General features: G+C 39.9%; 1 protein-coding gene across 1 annotated transcript in view; it reads left to right on the plus strand.

Moving 5' to 3' along the window:
• LOC126483632 (tubulin beta chain) overlaps positions 1-19659 on the plus strand; it is a 66519-nt gene that overhangs the window by 37815 nt on the left and 9045 nt on the right. The window contains exon 5 of the mRNA XM_050106686.1: positions 11294-11546. Coding sequence (XP_049962643.1) covers positions 11294-11546 — 253 coding nt within the window. The remainder of the gene's footprint in view (positions 1-11293; positions 11547-19659) is intronic.

Consider the following 19659-nt stretch of genomic DNA (forward strand, 5'->3'; position numbering starts at 1 on the left):
GAAACCACCCCGGCATTTGCCTGAAATGATTTAGGGAAATCACGGAAAACCTATATCAGATGGCCGGATGCGGGTTTGAACCGTCATCCTCCCGAACATGAGTCCAGTGTGCTATCCACTGCACCACCTCGCTCACTGGTTTAGGATAAGCTTCACATTAAACGTATTTGTTGAGCTCTCACATAGTCCATATACATAAAAAAATCGTGAGCACCAGTTGCTCCAACGGTTCAGTGACTCCAAGGTATACCATGTTGGTCAGATTCTGTCTAATTATATTTGTAGTGGATTTGAGGTACATTGTGGAGTGTTCAAAGCATATGACTGCATTTTCTTTCAAGGCTATTTGGTGCATAACTTTAGCCTATGCTGTACCTTTGAAGAGTTTCAACATTTTGTTTGTTTTGTTCGAATGTTCTCCATTACAGTTAAATTTTTTTTATATACTAAGGTCCTCACTTGTGTTGTCATCAAGAAATGTATTGTTCAGCATGTATGACACATATAGAAATGAATGCTAATATTTTTTTCTGAAGAATTCCATTGATTGCATTAAATTGCCATTCGCAGTAAGTCTTTTTCTGGGTTGTCACAACCCTTTAACGCAGAAGAACGTTTGGTATGTTTCACTGAGAACGAACGTTATTTTTGCCTCTGTGTCAACTTTCAAGTCAATACAATACTTTTCTATAGAGGAAGTTACTGTGTATATCTTTGATGCACCCATTTGTGGCAATAAATCACTGTGGCACTTGAGTGACGGTTGGAGTTGTGTTCTCTGGTGCCACTGTTATGACACCTCATGGAATAATGACTCTTATTCCTATAGGCTGTGGCACATCATCCTTGTTGATGGGCACTGGCTTGAATGTGGATTGCCACAGCATCTTCCGCAGTTTTGCTGTGGTCTGTATATGAGTCTAAATTGTTAACATCTAATTTCTTAGGCTTCCATTGGCAATGACAATTGAAATGGAATAATTTTGCTTATTATGTGTTTTAGTGTTTAATAATGATGTGAAGTAACACCCAAAATGATTTTTTCAGTTGAACTCTAAGTTTTTGGAATTTCTGAAAGAAGAATCTGTTCCTTTTGTTGTGTCTAGACATCATCCAGATCACTTCTATTTTCTCTTTTTTTTTAAATTCTGATGGAGTTTGAGTCATCTATGATTTCACTTGATCACATTGTTTCATAAGAATAACTGCAGTGTTAGCCTCTCCCCAATGCTATTCCATCTGTATATTGAGCAAGCAGTAAAGGAAACAAAAGAAAAATTCGGAGTAGGTATTAAAATCCATGGAGAAGAAATAAAAACTTTGAGGTTCACCGATGACATTGTAATTATGTCAGAGACAGCAAAGGACTTGGAAGAGCAGTTGAATGGAATGGACAGTGTCTTGAGAGGAGGATATAAGATGAACATCAACAAAAGCAAAACGAGGATAATGGAATGTAGTCGAATTAAGTCGGGTGATGCTGAGGGAATTAGATTAGGAAATGAGACACTTAAAGTAGTAAAGGAGTTTTGCTATTTGGGGAGCAAAATAACTGATGATGGTTGAAGTAGAGAGGATATAAAATGTAGACTGGCAATGGCAAGGAAAGCATTTCTGAAGAAGAGAAATTTGTTAACATAGATTACGGATTTAAGTGTCAGGAAGTCATTTCTGAAAGTATTTGTATGGAGTGTAGCCATGTATGGAAGTGAAACATGGACAATAAATAGTTTGGACAAGAAGAGAATAGAAGCTTTCAAAATGTGGTGCTACAGAAGAATGCTGAAGATTAGATGGATTGATCACATAACTAATGAGGAAGTATTGAATAGGATTGGGGAGAAGAGAAGTTTATGGCACAACTTGACCAGAAGAAGGGATTGGTTGATAGGACATATTCTGAGGCATCAAGGGATCACCAATTTAGTATTGGAGGGCAGCGTGGAGAGTAAAAATCATAGAGGGAGACCAAGAGAAGAATACACTAAGCAGATTCAGAAGGATGTAGGTTGCAGTAGGTACTGGGAGATGAAGAAGCTTGCACAGGATAGAGTAGCATGGAGAGCTGCATCAAACCAGTCCTAGGACTGAAGACCACAACAACAACAACAACAACAACAACAACAACTACTGCAGTGTTAAGTCACTATGTAGTTAAAGTGCTTCAGTTAAAGTGCTTCAGTGTGTAGTCATTTTTATCTTACGAATGTCTTAACATTTCTGCCGCCATTCATTGCACAAAATTCAAAATACCGGCAAGGGCACAAAACATAGTAATTACTTCATCTGTGCATCCTCCCACCCACAGAAATCGTTTGCTGAACATCAGTAGCGTTTAGATTACTTTTCTTTACAGAATGTAATGGTTGTCGAATGTTTTTACTGCTTGTACTTTTTTCTTCTCTTTGCATTGTTCTTCCGATAAGTGGCCCCCAAAATTGTGCATTATTATTGATCATCTGTAGATAAGATTGAAGGCTGTGCAATACATTGACGGGTCTACTGAAATCTGATCTGTATTGAGCAAACTGCTTGATTATGTAATCTCTGACTCATATCGTATATCTTTGTCAGCTCAGACTCATATACAAAACTGTGTATTTTGCATGAGTCTTTGTGTTCTGAAGAGTATATGTCTTCAGAATTAATGGAAAGCATATTAATTTGAGAATTATTGGAAGTATGTAGGCGTTTGCCACCATTATGGCGAGTGAACATTAAAACGGTGGAAGTGGTCAAAACAACCCCTGTCATACTTTTTCCCTTCATTGTCGTATTCAGTTTATTCACTTTGTTAATGAAATCATATGAATTTTCCAAATTTTTCTCCTCTTTGCGAAGATGTATTAGTATTTACAAAATATTTACATTTTCTTCATTCACCTAAAACAGCGGAAGTGGTCAGTTTCACCGCACTGTAATTTACCTTCTGAATATATTTGAATTATCCAACAATGATGTGGCAACAGTCAGCAGTCATGCATGCTGGTCAGTTTTGCAACTTGACACAAGTAAATTCCAATTGACCACAGTTTGTCATGTCATTCAGGTAATAGTCTTTGTCCATTAACACGTTTTCGAACATGTATCATCAGCATTGACTTTCTGAAGAAATGTTACATCTCTTAGAGAATTCTGAAGATGAATAGGAAACTGACTTCACTGATGAAGATGATGATTATGACCTGAGACAAGTGAATATGAAGACACTGTGAACAAGGAGTGATTAGTGGAAGAAGATTCATATGCTGGTCTACGTCAGTCATCACCTCTTTCATCACAGGAGGCAGAGTTGGATGCATCTACAAAGATGATTGCAAGGGGTGGAACTGCATGGGAGAATGGAAATTATTCATCTTCTTGAAAGCGGTCAGCAGTGAATGTTCTGAAGGAGAGAGGAGGTCCCACTGCTTATGCTTGCCAACGAGTTGACAGCTCTGTCATCAGTGCCTTCCGTCTTATTTTTGATGGAGCCATGCTGCGCCTCATGTAGAAATAACAAAGAATCAAATTCTCAAAAAGCACTAAAAAACAATGACTGGACTGTGTCTCTTGAGGAACTGGAGAAACTGATACCCATCATGTATGTGCAGGGTGTATTGTGCACAAAAGCTAAGTCTCTCGTTGATCTCTGGTCACACTCTTGGGGGGCCTACTTTTATCAAGGACATTATGCCAAGAGATAGATTTCAGGAGCTTTTCAGATTTCTGTTTCGATGAAAAAGCAACCCGAGCTGAATGCCTGGTAACAATCAAATTTGCTCTTGGATTTAAAATTTGGGGAAGTTTTTACTGTACTGGAGAAAATATAACCATTGACAAGCAACTGTTACCAAGCAAAACAAGATGTTGGTTCACTCAATCCATGTCCAATAAACCAGACAAATATGATCTCAAATTCTGCTTGGCTGTCAACGTAATGGCAAAGTATATATGTTCTGCCTACCCATTCCTTGACAAACAGGACGCGCATGGACAGAAACAAAGACTTGAATAGCATGTAATTCTGCATCTCATGGATCCATTTGTAAATCAAGGAAGAAATGTGATGACAACTTCTTTATGTCTGTTCAACTTGCTAAGAAACTCAAAGAAAAGAAAACCTCATTAGTTGGTACAATGAAAAAGGTCCATCGTGAAATCCCGAATGAAGTGAGGAAGCCCGATGTTGAAATACACTCCACCACCTTCAGGGGCGCTTCTAGAAGTCGAAGGGTGTGGGGGCTAAATGGGGGGGGGGGGGGGGGGGAGGGAGGGGAAGGTTTGGGGGATATTGCTTAACAAAAGAAGAGTTGGGATCCTTCACCCACAAATTGGTAAAATTTGATGTTACTTAAAGTAGTTTTTGGTAACTGTTTGGGAGTTCAGGGTAAAAAATGTGCATTAATAAACAGTAAGATGCCCCATTTTGAGTTAAATGATATGTATTGGTTTAGATAGTAAGCTATTTGCCGCTCTTATTCTGTTGTTAAAATGTGTTTGAAATGCATTGTAACCTATGTTGCTACATAATTATTAAAAAATGATTGAACCTGTTGGAGTAATATATTCGCTGATTTCTGAAGTCATTTTGTTGAGTGTAATATGATTTTCATTGGGGGGGGGGGGGGGGGCGCTATAGCTCCCATAGCTCCCCCCCCCCCCTCCCCTTGCCACCTCCCGCTGACCACCATTCTGCACCATAGTGGCAACATGGATTGCACCACGACTGTATACCAAGGAAAGAAGAATAAAAATGTTGTTCTTCTGAGTACATTGCCTGCTAGAGTAGCAATAAGCAAAAAACCAAAGAATAAACCTGAAACCATAACATTCTACAATGCAACAAAATATGAGATTGACGTGATTGATGACATGACTCATAAATATACTACAAAGGTTGTATGCAGGAAATGGCCATTGCATGTCTTCTACAACATCTCGGACATGGCAACAATAAATGCATGGATCATCTACAACATCGTAATGAACAAGAAAATGAAAAGGAAGAAGTTCATACTTCCACTGGCCAATGAACTCAAGCAAACAAAAGGGCAAGAACATCAGGCAAAGCAAGAGGATACGGGACTGAAATCAGCTAGAAAAGCGGAGAAAGTGCCAAATGAATCCCCGCAAAGGCAACAAGACCAGGTAAAACTGTGTAATATGCCACAAAGGTAATGTGCGCATAAAACAGAAATCATCTGTACTATGTGCATCTTGCAGATTCCAGTGACATGAGTGAAAAATAATAAAAAGCCATGTGTAGGACACATATGAGAGTAATATGAACGACATATACTAAATGTGTCTAGGAGATTACACACACAAATAGGCGATAGATGAAAATCTACAGTATAGGAAACTTGTTGGCATAAGCAACAATAAATTTGTAAGGTATTATGTTGTTGAAATTTAAGTAATTATTAATTATTATAATTGTGATTACTACAAAAAAGATATGGATTAACAAACACTAAAACAAAGTGCTTGTTTAGTTCAAATATGAAAATATTTTATGTGGGATCAAAATGATCCTTTCTGCCATTTTAGGATTGTCAGAAACTCCGCCGTTCTAGCGTTAAATGAAATGAGTATAGTAATCACTAAAAGAAAACAAAGCAATATGATCAGTTGTGGAAATTAATCTACTCAGAAGGAGATAAGCTTCGTTTAGCTAAGAATCTAAAATCATTGTGGACACATTATGAGAAAGAACTTAAAAGAACTACTTGTGTGTCGAAAAGCGGAGCTGGTACTGATGAGCCACTGGAGCCAACGGTATGTTACTTCGATGCCATGAACTTTTTTAGTTCTGTTTACATAAAAATGTGTTGATTCTTGTTTTTAAAACTGTATCTAAATAAATAAATATTACTCAGGTATAATCAGAACTATATGTGCAAGCATTTCCAAAAGTACAAAGCAAATTAGCAAGAACCGAACCTCAAAGTTCCAATAATCATTTGGCTCAGTGATCCTCGAGTCACTTAGTAGATTTCCATGCATCAATCTTCACCTCGTATTGTACAAATCCCAAACACATCTATGCTTCCTCTTTACATTACACGATCGCAAAACCAGCCCAAGAGCCACGTAACAGCTGGGGTCCGAAGCTGCCACATTTGTGCGTCCATAATCTGACACTAATATTCCACAATATAGATTTGCTATTTGTAGCAAGCTGTCAATATATTGCATGATATTGCTGCCCGATGTTGTTGACAGTCTAGGGACCATTTTAGCCCCAGTGTCATCTTCGGCTTGCGAACCCATACAGACATTAATGAAATTGTCTGTTGAGCTTTTGGCTATTAATTCAGTTATGAAGCTTCTCGAAATTGAAATCATGAGATCCAGCGACACTGTTCTATTACCAGTACATGACAAACAAGAAATGGTTCAGGTCATTGCCAAACTCCGTCTTCCATTTAAGTAGACCTATATAAAATTCGTGCAAGTAGAGTAATTTTCTAGCCTTGATTATTGTTGGATTTAAATTTCTTCATCTTTTTCTTCTACTATTATTGTTACTCATCATATGTATGATGCACTCGAGAAGGAGTATTTGATGAAGACTAAACAGACTCGCAAACTTCTTGTTAGGCTCTGTTTCAACTGTTTCCAAAGACCAACCACAGTTCAAGTCAATGAACAAATACACATATGGCACATAAGGTAATTCAAAGTATACAGTATATCGAAAGGATAATGGGAAACTGAGGTGGTTGTGTTCTTCACAATATGTAAGTAAGTCAAATCCATCGAGACAGAAATTGAAGCTACATCCAAGATTGTTTAGGTGAGACTCAGTATCAATGGTGGGTATATGTCGACCACCAGACCCACTCCCAGGTGTAATCAAAAGCTTTAGAAAAACCTCATCTCGCTACTATGCATGATCACAGTTTTTCTGTCATCATTAGACAAGACCTCACTCATCCAACAACTGATTAGTTTATGTGCCACACTGGGAAAGAAGATGGGTTCATGCTTAATGCTGGCTTATGTTTTATCGGGGAGGAAAAAGGTGCACATAGTCATTCTGAGATGAAAGCCAAACACTACAAAGAATGGATTAGAAGCATTCTCTTAAAATTACCAAACAGATTTGTGATGGTTTTAGATCAAGCTCTGTATCACACAATGACAAATCTAATAACAGTATCATGAAATCCACCTACGAATCAGAGACAGGATGCTATTAATGAATGGATGGAAAGCAGTAATGCAGTGCTTCCATCTAATGGCACATCATTTGAGGAACTGACAGAAACTGTTCTACTGGAACATGTGCAACTGCCCTTTAGGTCACAAGAATACCTTTTGAAGAGTGTATTGCACTGTCAACAAGGAAATTAAAGCTGTGTGATTGCCTGTGGCAAACTGCGATTTCATCAACACTGAAGCTATAAGGGCATTTGATAAGAAGAAGATAGCAAAGGAAAACATGAATTTTAAGGTAAATGATACTTTACAGTTGTATCACTGTGCTCCGGTTTCTCCAAAGTGTCTGGAGAGTTCAGTGAGTCATGCACACAAACCTGAAAACAGTTGTGCTGAAAGAGCTCACTGTCTTGACATAGCAATAAAAATATTGCAGATCCAAGTAGAGGATTGCAACAGCAGCAGCAAAACCTCAGGCAACAGCAAAAGTGATGAAGATAGTTAACTTTTGTTTCATTCATCATTCATTCCTGCAAAATTTATTCTAGCTAACCGATTTTTCTTTTACTGTTAAAATGTCTAATACATTGCATTGTTCATTTATTGAGCATTCATTTGCAGTTAAATGTATTAAGGCCAATTCACATTGGACATCATGTCCAAACATTCTGCAATGCATTTCAAATGGAGGCATCCACATGGGCCATCACTTCACAGCACCACGCCACCATTATTTCTCAGGAAGAAAGTTTTGGTGGGGCCTACAAGAAATAAGGGCTGTGCAAAGAATTTGTGACATCACACAGTCATCTTGCCTGCCATATTTCGTAAACACTCAGCTCCATGCAGGACCCATGGGAAATCAGTATGTCACTGAAAAGGTACCCACTAAAGGTCTTAAATTTATTGTGTGCTGTCAAGAGCTTGCATGCATTTAAACATGTAGCTAAGAATTATTAAACTTGTCTGAAATAGTTACTTGCTCCCTGCCAGGCACAGCTGCTGGCACTCATAAGATGTGTACAGTGTGTTTTTTTTTCTACACTCCACAGCCAGTATTTCTCATGGGCCTCAAGTTTTGACAGTTGGCACTATCAACCACCGATGATCATGTTACTTCCAAACTCCTTTCCTCCTGATACACAGCCATGCACTCATCCCCATAGTTCAGTGATGCCTATCCTGCCTTAGTCATTATCACCCATACTAAGAAGGGAAAAGGGACACTAGCGCAACTTGTTTTCTTCTCACCGAGAAACTGTCTGGTCTTGTTGTGAACTCAGCCAGCCACGGCAACCACAGGTACCTTTGGTGACCACCTCCTATCAGTGCTCTGCACTCTCGAGGGTAAGGGTGCTGGGGGTACTCTGCAGGGACCATACAATTGATGGTGTAAAATATTAGATTACTAGACTCTGCAGCAGCAAGTTTAGCCTGCAGCGGGAAGAATATCTTTAATTAGTTCAGCTTGTTGTGAAGAACTGTGTCATGCAAACACATTTGATTGTACATCCTGTTTAGTAATATAGTGTGTGTTAATTGCATTTATTGGTGTTCTGCCTCTCCCTGCAACCATTCACAGCTGGAATGCCCACAGATATAATGTAAAAAAAGATCTGACTTTTTTGAGGATGTCCACACTGAAACTAGCATCAATGACTATAATGTAGATGAAGCAACAATGATTCCCAAAGTATGAGCAAGTAAAACAGGGAGAAACATTTATCTGTTCTGTAAATTAGATAAACAGGAAGTAGAATCAGGTCTCAAGAAGAAACTTCAAGTGTTTGGTTCAGGGCAGGAGAATGTGCAGGAATGGTGGCTCAAGTTTAGATGAATAGTTAACCAAGAACTGAATAGTCTAACAGGTCATAATGGGTGGAACCTTATATGATGCCATACTGTCACAGTATAGAAACTTCTAAAGAAGCACTGAGTACTGCACCTTGGGTGTAAAACATGACAACAGATAAGCAGATGCTGAAGGAAATGCAGTTGGTTGCAAAGAGGGTTATGCGTGAAGCCTTCAATGACTACTGTAGCAAATTCTAATCAAAATATTCATACTGAAACTAAAGAAATTCTGATCATATGTAAAAGCTGTTTGTAACATTAAAGAGTGTTGAGAACCATGTGTATAGCACAGGAATTGAGGGTAGCAAATCAAAAGCACAAATGCCAAACTTCATCTTCAAATGTGTCTTTACGAAGCAGAATGTAAGAGTACTCTCAGATCAGTTCCTGCACCATTGCAAAGTTGAGTGATGTAGATTTCACACCATTGCAAAGAAGAATGATATAGATATTATGGTCATTGGCTCTGATAAATTAAAAATGAGCAAGGTTCTAGAACTCTGGAATACTTGTTAGATTCTATACAGAATTTGGAGTTATTTTAGCACTTCTTTTACCTACAACCACATCAGTACTCCACAAGCCAACTGACACTGTGTGCAGAGGGTACTTCTGGTACCATTACTTGATCCCCTCTTAACTGTTTCAATTGCAAATGGTGCATGGGAAGAATGATTGTAGGTAGGCCTCTGTATTAGCTCTGATTTCTCAAATTTTTTCATCAAGATAATTCAACCATAATTACATCATAGAGCCCTGCACCCAGTGGTTGGAAGAAAACAAAGATCTACAAGATTTACCGAAGTTGTTCACAAAATTACAGTGCAATATTATTGATATACATCTGTTGTAGAATCTTAGAACATTTACCGATCTCAAATGTAATGAGGTATCTCATGTAAAAGCCAACTTCCTCTTGTCTCACATGACATACTTTATGGACCAAGTCAGTAAAGTAAATGGCATATTTCTGACTTCTGAAAAATCTTGTTACACAGAACCACACAAATGCTTATTAACAAAAGTAAGATCATATGAGAAATCAAACGACATTGATGACTGGATTGAGGATTTCTTTCTAATGCATGTTATTTTGGATGGGGAGTAATTGACAGATGAAGTATCTTCAGATGTGCTCCAGGGAAGTTTTTTGGGATCTTTGCTGTCCATGCTGTATGTTAGGAATGTGGCAGATGATATTACTAGCATTCCCAGACTTTTTGCATGTGATAAAATTATCTATAATGAAGATCTGTCTGAAGAAAATCTGCACCAATGCTCAGCCACATCTTGATAAGAATTTGAAGTGCTATGAAGATTGGAAGCTTGGTTTAAATGCCCAAAAATATAAAACTGTGCACTTCACAAAACAGAGAAACATAGATGTTCCAGAGGGAGGGTTTAGGCTCAGTCGTAGTTAGCAGGTGGCAGACTTCAGTTCCTTAGTGGGACACTGCAAAACACACAGTTAGTCTACAAGGGAGAATGTTTACAAAACAAATAAAAGAACAGAGGTCAAACAACTGCATATAGATAACACGCTTTGAATAACTTCTGTTTCATTTACTATCTTATAATGTAATATAGTTTTTTATATATAAAAACAAAGATGAGGTGACTTACCGAACAAAAGCGCTGGCAGGTCGATAGACACACAAACAAACACAAACATACACACAAAATTCAAGCTTTCGCAACAAACTGTTGCCTCATCAGGAAAGAGGGAAGGAGAGGGGAAGACGAAAGGAAGTGGGTTTTAAGGGAGAGGGTAAGGAGTCATTCCAATCCCGGGAGCGGAAAGACTTACCTTAGGGGGAAAAAAGGACAGGTATACACTCGCACACACGCACATATCCATCCACACATACAGACACAAGCAGCAGAATATGTCTGCTTGTGTCTGTATGTGTGGATGGATATGTGCGTGTGTGCGAGTGTATACCTGTCCTTTTTTCCCCCTAAGGTAAGTCTTTCCGCTCCCGGGATTGGAATGACTCCTTACCCTCTCCCTTAAAACCCACATCCTTTCGTCTTCCCCTCTCCTTCCCTCTTTCCTGATGAGGCAACAGTTTGTTGCGAAAGCTTGAATTTTGTGTGTATGTTTGTGTTTGTTTGTGTGTCTATCGACCTGCCAGTGCTTTTTTTCGGTAAGTCACCTCATCTTTGTTTTTATATATAATTTTTCCCACGTGGAATGTTTCCTTCCATTATATTAATATAGTTTTTTATATTTGTAAGAATAAAAATTATCTTTAAAATAACAAATGTAAGTTTTTGTATTCTGAAATTCCAGGTTCCCAGGTCAGTTAAATGCTGATCTTCGCAAGCTTGCAGTAAATATGGTACCATTTCCTCGCTTACATTTTTTCATGCCCGGATTTGCTCCTTTGACGTCACGTGGGTCTCAGCAGTACAGAGCTTTAACTGTACCAGAACTCACACAGCAGATGTTTGATGCAAAAAATATGATGACAGCTTGTGACCCCAGACATGGCCGATATCTCACTGTGGCAGCCATTTTCAGAGGGCGTATGTCTATGAAAGAGGTGAAGTTTATTTGTTTAAAGAAATAACTCAGTCTTACTGCAGCATGTGTGTGTGTGTGTGTGTGTGTGTGTGTGTGTGTGTGTAGTATTTTTCTCTAACAGTTGGTCAACAGCAAGGTATCTGTCACTTGTGGAATGCTATCTGCTTATTCCAAGATTAACAGCATGTTTTTTGTTAACTTTAAGATTTTTAATATGTGAGTACTGTAGAAAATATAGTATTTACTGTACTGCATTTTGCAGCTTAAAAATGCTGTGAAAATGAGATAAACTGAGTTGAGTTTGTAACTTTCATAATGGTACATTTTCTGTCTTTCACAGATTTGAGTTATTGACTAATTTATTTTATTTGTAGCGTTTTTTGCATGGAACCACCAACTGACAACTTTCGCAAATACCTTGGCAATTTTTTACAAGTTTTGTGTGAACAAAGAGTAAATACAGTTTATATTTGTCTAAGTGATTACATATACACAATACAAATAATAGAATACTTAATAAGGACACAAAATTGAGTCATCATCATCATCATCTTGGACAGTTTCCAGCCTCTGGCCAGGTCTGTATGGGACATAGGCCTCTCCAACATCTTCTGTCTTGCCACCATCTCTCCATCTTCACATTGGTCCAGTCTTCTGCTTTCTTCTGGATGCATTCCTCTACTCCTTTCAGCCATCTGTCTCTTGGTCTTCCTCTTGGTCCCTTTCCTTCCAGTTTCATCTCTTGTATCCTCCTGGGTATCCTCATCCATCCTCTTAACGTGTCCATACCATTTCAGCCTTGAATTCCCTGTCCTCTCCTATAATGGTTCCACCTTCATTAACTCTCTGATCCTATCATTTCTTAACCTGTCTATCCTTGTCACTCCAGTACAGTTTCTCAAGAATTTTATCTCACTATTTTGTACTTTGCTTTTCTCTCTTCCTTTCATAACCAAGGTTTCTGATGCATATGTCAGGATTGGGACATATTATGACTGGTATATAGCCTTTTTACTGATTTGAGGTACATCCTTGCTCCATAACAGGCTTCTGACACTCTTCCAAAATGCTTCTTCTTTTCTCCCCTGCTCATTTATTTCTCTGTTGTTTTTTTCCATCTTCCTGTATCAGGCTTCCTAGGTACTTGAAACTCGCTACTCCTCAATCGTTCCCCACCAATTGTTAATACCATTGTTTCTCTCTCCTTTTTTCTTGTTGTGATAATCATCTCACTCTTACTTATACTAAATTTCATCCCATATTCTTGTACTGTTCATTCCGATATGTCCAACTGCTCTTGTAATTTCTTCTCCTTATTCCCCCACATCATCAGATCATCTGTAGACACCATAGCTTTCATATTCCTTTCACCAATTACTTGTGCTACTGTACTCATTATATCATCCATCACTACAATGAAGAGTAATGGTGAAAGTGCACTTCCCTGTCTCAAGCCATTCTTCTGTTCACTCGAAGCTGATCTCTCTCCTCCTGCTTTCACACAGCTCACACTTCCATGGCACATTTCCCTTATCCTCCAAGTAATGTTTTGCTACTCCCCTGTTCTCCAAGGCTTCCACACTTTGCTTCTACATACACTATCATACACTTTTCATTGTCCAGGAAGGTCATTAGTAGATCTATTCCATATTTATGTTGCTGTTCCTGCAGTTGTCTTACAGCAAAAATTAGATCCACCGTGGACCTCCCTGTTCTGAAGCCAAGTTGCTCTTCTCTCATTCTTCCTTCTAATTTTGCCTGAATTCGTGCTTCCAAAAATTTTCTCAAAAATCTTTGCACAATGTCTCATCAATGTTATCCCCCGATAATTCTTGCACTCTTTTCTACTTCCCTTCTTAAAGATCAGGACAATTATTCCCTTCTTCCAGTCTTCTGGGATCAGCTTCTGTCTCCACACAATTTTCATTACTCGATATAGCCATTGTATCCCCACCTCTCCTGCTGCTCTTACCATCTCTACACTTAGCTCATCCAGAACTGGTGACTTTTCTCCCTTCATCTTGCCCAATGCCTCTTCCACTTCTCCCCATGTAAGGTCTTTTTCAATTTACTGTTCCTCCTCTATTTTCTCCTCAGCTTGTTCCTCCTCATCCAGGTCTTCATTTTGGGTTCAGGAGCTCTTCAAAATACTCCTTCCACATATTCTTGAGTTCCTCCTTATTCTCTACATCTTGTCCACTTTTGTTCACCATTTGAGCATAATCTGTCGTACAGTTCTTCCTCTTACTTTTAATCATCCCATATAACACCTTTATTGAACCTTCACTTCCTCCTCCTTCATTCTGATCTACTGTTCCATCCACTTTCTTCTTTCCTCCACCACCACTCTTTTTGCTTCTTTCTTGCTTGCCTAATATTCTTCTCTTGTCTCTGCCGTTCTCTTCCAGAACCATACCATAAAGGCTCTATTCTTTTTCTGTGCTATATCCTTTGTTTTATCATTCCATCAGGGTGTTTCTTTCCATCTCTTTTTGTTGCTTCTCCTCCAACATATTGCTTCCGTTGAACTTACTAATGTTCCCTTGAATCCACCCCATTCCTCTTCTATCATTTTTAGTTCATCCTTTGGAATGCTTTTCTTTACTATTTGTAGGTATGTAGCTGGCATTCTTCCTCCTTCAACTTCCATACCTTTATATGTCTTTCCTGGTTTTCTGTCCCTTTATTATCCTTAGTCCCTCTCAGGTTCATTACCAGCAAACGGTGGTCACTATCCAAGGCCTCCCTTAATGTCAATGATGTTCCTATTCATCTCACTGTTGTACAGGAAGTAGTCAACTGTCAACTTTCTGTTTAAGTCTTAACTGTACCAGGCAATCTTGTGGCTCTGTCTTTTCCTGAACCAAGAGTTCCCAACCAGCAAGCCATTCCTTTGACAGAACTCCAATAGTCTTTCACCTTCCTCATTTCGGTAGCCCCAACCCTCTGGTCCAAGCACACTTCCGCAGCCTTGTCTTTCTCTTCTAACGTGTGTGTTTAAGTCTCCCATTATTATCGTCTTCTTCGTTCCCATCTGCTTCTGCATTTCCTCTTCAAACTCTTGCTTCCCCTCAGAAGTGCAACCCACCTGTGGCGCAAACACTTGTATTACCTCTATGGTCGTCTCCTTGATTGATATTTTGGTCTTCATCATCCTATCACTTATTCTCTTCACTTCTTCTTTTAATTCATCTCTTACAACTATTCCAACTTCATTTCTCCTTCTCTCCTCATTTCCACTCCAGTACAGTCGGTAGCCTCTCCTCAATTCTCTCCTTCCTTCTCCTTTCCATCTTGTTTTAGCTAACCCCAATAGGTCTAACTTCCTTCTTTCCATCATGTTTATCAGCTCTTCCACCTTTACAGTCTATGTATGTATATTTAATGTTGCAATCTTAGTCTTGTTTGTAGCCAGTTTGTCGTCAATTAAATCCATCCTTTCTGAGGCCCGTTCTATTTTTGAAAGCAGAACTCGTAATCCACTACTGGCTTGCTGGGCCTATCGTAGCTTACACAGTCTCCACTGTACCTCGCTCCTACAGGCAATCCCCTACTTCATACAGTTGCCCATCTCTCACGACTTGGACGAGGCGTTGGGCTTGTGGGAGACACAAAATTGGGTATTAGATCATAATTTTTACAGATATTATGATTTTACAGAGCAAAATACAAAAAAAAAAAAAAAATCACTTTAGGTTGATATTAATATTCATTCAAAGAGTATAAGCACTTATTAAAAAGTGATTTTTTTTTCAGTTTGAAGTTGAGCGTATTCGCTTTGTGACACCTTATAGAGCATGGCAGTTTCTTGTATATACACTCCTGGAAATGGAAAAAAAGAACACATTGACACCGGTGTGTCAGACCCACCATACTTACTCCGGACACTGCGAGAGGGCTGTACAAGCAATGATCACACGCACGGCACAGCGGACACACCAGGAACCGCGGTGTTGGCCGTCGAATGGCGCTAGCTGCGCAGCATTTGTGCACCGCCGCCGTCAGTGTCAGCCAGTTTGCCGTGGCATACGGAGCTCCTTCGCAGCATGCCGCGACAGCGTGGACGTGAACCGTATGTGCAGTTGACGGACTTTGAGCGAGGGCGTATAGTGGGCATGCGGGAGGCCGGGTGAACGTACCGCCGAATTGTTCAACACGTGGGGCGTGAGGTCTCCACAGTACATCGATGTTGTCGCCAGTGGTCGGCGGAAGGTGCACGTGCCCGTCGACCTGGGACCGGACCGCAGCGACGCACGGATGCATGCCAAGACCGTAGGATCCTACGCAGTGCCGTAGGGGACCGCACCGCCACTTCCCAGCAAATTAGGGACACTGTTGCTCCTGGGGTATCGGCGAGGACCATTCGCAACCGTCTCCATGAAGCTGGGCTACGGTCCCGCACACCGTTAGGCCGTCTTCCGCTCACGCCCCAACATCGTGCAGCCCGCCTCCAGTGGTGTCGCGACAGGCGTGAATGGAGGAACGAATGGAGACGTGTCGTCTTCAGCGATGAGAGTCGCTTCTGCCTTGGTGCCAATGATGGTCGTATGCGTGTTTGGCGCCGTGCAGGTGAGCGCCACAATCAGGACTGCATACGACCGAGGCACACAGGGCCAACACCCGGCATCATTGTGTGGGGAGCGATCTCCTACACTGGCCGTACACCACTGGTGATCGTCGAGGGGACACTGAATAGTGCACGGTACATCCAAACCGTCATCGAACCCATCGTTCTACCATTCCTAGACCGGCAAGGGAACTTGCTGTTCCAACAGGACAATGCACGTCCGCATGTATCCCGTGCCACCCAACGTGCTTTAGAAGGTGTAAGTCAACTACCCTGGCCAGCAAGATCTCCAGATCTGTCCCCCATTGAGCATGTTTGGGACTGGATGAAGCGTCGTCTCACGCGGTCTGCACGTCCAGCACGAACGCTGGTCCAACTGAGGCACCAGGTGGAAATGGCATGGAAAGCCGTTCCACAGGACTACATCCAGCATCTCTACGATCGTCTCCATGGGAGAATAGCAGCCTGCATTGCTGCGAAAGGTGGATATACACTGTACTAGTGCCGACATTGTGCATGCTCTGTTGCCTGTGTCTATCTGCCTGTGGTTCTGTCAGTGTGATCATGTGATGTATCTGACCCCAGGAATGTGTCAATAAAGTTTCCCCTTCCTGGGACAATGAATTCACGGTGTTCTTATTTCAATTTCCAGGAGTGTATGTAGCATACCATGTACAGCAATCTTTCTTTCTCATATTGTAGACATGCATATTGGAAGACTTCATTGTTTTGTGTGTCACAAAAAAAGGTAATATTAATTTGTTTAGATTCAATGAGTAAACTGTGAGGTATCTATGATGTACAGAGATTGCCCTGTGGCAGTCTCTATATCCCAGTCCAAAGATAAATCTGGTTGCTCTTTCCTGCTTCTTTTCATATGTATGCTATCAGCACAGCCTCATATCTCTATCTAATAATTAATCAGTACAAAAACTGACCCGTAATAAAGTGTTTTTAATGTCTGATCAGAGACTACTTCTGACAACTGTCTAATTAGATGTTGTGAACTACTGATTTTATTACATGTAAAACTGATACGGTTTTCATCTAGGTATACAGGGTGAAGCGAAATTTGTACACTCGGGCTTCACAGCATGATTCCTCACATGCCAGCTATAAAATATGTCTGTTACAAAATTTCGTCCAGCGAGTACATCGGGCAGAAAAAGGATGTTAAATAGTGGCAGTCGGGCAACACTGTAATCACATGTATGGTAACTACTGCTGTCAGCAGATGTTGCTGGAGTAGCACAGTCTGTGCAGTCAATAGCATTTTGAGTTAGCATGCAGGGGGTGGAGGATTCGATCCTGGCTTAGGGCGCACTTTTTTTTATTTGCTAATTTCATTCTGTAATATACGGTATTTCTTAGATTACATGTATCCTAAATTCACAATATTTTGTAACGCTGAATATAACAAATACATGGTTAGACAAATAAGAAATAGGCAATTAAAACAAATGACCTATCATAGGACAGACTAACTACAAAACAATATCGATTTGGAGATGCTAAAGATGATAGCACAGTACAATAACACAACATCTACCTGTCATTTATACTACATCTAATATGAATGCTCAGATATCACACATTTCCAACCAGTGACAATAATAGTGTCCATATTAACCCATTAGCGCCGTGCGTTGCCATATGGCAACGTTTGTAACACTTTTTTAAAATCGTTGATTCCACGACATCAATGAAGCGAGAGTGTTGGTAGCACTGGATTCCGTTCCGCAAGACTGTAAAGATCACTACAATGCAATGGTTTTAACAATACATTTAAATTCTGCGGTGTAAGCAGTGTTGGAAGTCGTCGTTTGCTGAATGACGAAGAAAAATGGAGTATAAGTTCGAGTAAGTATGTTTTACACAGTAACTTACGATATATAATTTGTTTTTTAGTATGGTTGTGCTTTAAATACTCAAATATATATTCTTTGGAGGTTACTGCTTGCTGTGAAATAAATTACGTTCATTTAGGCCATTTGAACATCGGTGTTGCCATATGGCAACACTAGGCGTTTGTACTCAGTAAAAGGATGAATTTTCTCTTTCTTGTTTTAGAAGAGGTTTCTCACTTGCTGAGGTGCTGGAGACTTTTTTATAGTGGTGATATTGTTGTAAGTGTGGTGGCTGGACAACTTACTTGTCACAATGATCTCTTTTTCATGTGGTGCACAAGAAATTGGCCAAGTCAAGAGATTCTCGCAACTAAAAAAGTGAAATGTAATGATTCCCAGACCAAACCTGGTAGGCAAATATAATACATATATGGGAGGTATTGATCAGATGGATCAGAATCTAGCATGCTATTGCATTGCAATAAGAAGCAAGAAATGGTACTGGTGTCTCTTTACATGGATTTTAGATGTCGCCATACAAAACAGTTGGTTTTTGTATAATAAAGCTAGAAACCAAACTATTTCTCAGCTTGATTTCAAGAGAGAAGTAGCAACAGTGTAATTGCAAAGAAACCAAGCTTTACCAAAAGGAACCGGGAGACCATCTGCATCAAGGGCATGTTCAGACAGCTGCAAATCAGATTCAATTAGGTTTGATAAGACTGACCACCTCATCCAGCACACAGAAGGAAAGAAGAAGAAAAGATATGCACACAAGGACTGTAAATCTATTGTGAGAACAATGTGTTCAAAGTGTAATGTGGGATTGTGTATTGACTGTTTTATTCCATTTCATGTAAAATAATGCTGAGTTCAAGATTTTACTTTTGATTATGAATTGTACTGTGTTATAAAGTATCAGATGTATGATGAAGACTGAATAATAAATTTGCACAAAACTTGTATATGTAATAAGAAATTTCAATAATCAACTTATTTTAGTTAAAGTTGTAATCCATATAAATTTAGGCAGTGAAAGTGCCTAGCGTTGCCATATAGCAACGCCAAATATCTCACTAATGGCGGTAATGACTTTTGTCGAAACAACTCTGTTGTGTAATTTATGTCTTTTACAGACATAATAAGGCAAATTTTTTTTAAAAATCACAAAAAAATTAATTCCGGCGCTAGTGGGTTAATGACCACATGACCTTCACAACAGGATATGTTGTCCTCAGAACAACAGATGCTCAAAGCGACCTCGCTACACGTCTAAACGTTGTGCAACCCTTCGGATCATACAGCTCTGGACCCTTCACAGCAAAGCTGTGTCAACAGTAACAAGAGTAGCATACACATGCACTACCAGTTCTTCCACATTCGTTGAAAGGGTAGAGTACACATGCTCCTTTAGGTATCCCCACAGGAAAAAATCCAGGGGATTCAGGTCAGGTGACCACAGTGCTCATACAACTGGACCTCCTCATTTGAGCCATTACCCTGGAAATGTTCTGTCCAAATACTGTCACGCATTAATTCCAGAGTGTGGAGGTGCACCATCATGTTGGAACCATATCCTCTGCCGAACATGTAGTGGAACATCTTCCAGCACATCAGGCAGATAGTTTGAGAGGAATGCATGATACCTCCATGCAGTCAACCAGTCAGGCAACATGTAGGGGCCCAAACACTTGTCACCCAATATTCTGGCCCAGACA

The sequence above is a fragment of the Schistocerca serialis genome, chromosome 6, assembly GCF_023864345.2.
Source record: "Schistocerca serialis cubense isolate TAMUIC-IGC-003099 chromosome 6, iqSchSeri2.2, whole genome shotgun sequence".
Lineage (NCBI taxonomy): Eukaryota > Metazoa > Arthropoda > Insecta > Orthoptera > Acrididae > Schistocerca > Schistocerca serialis.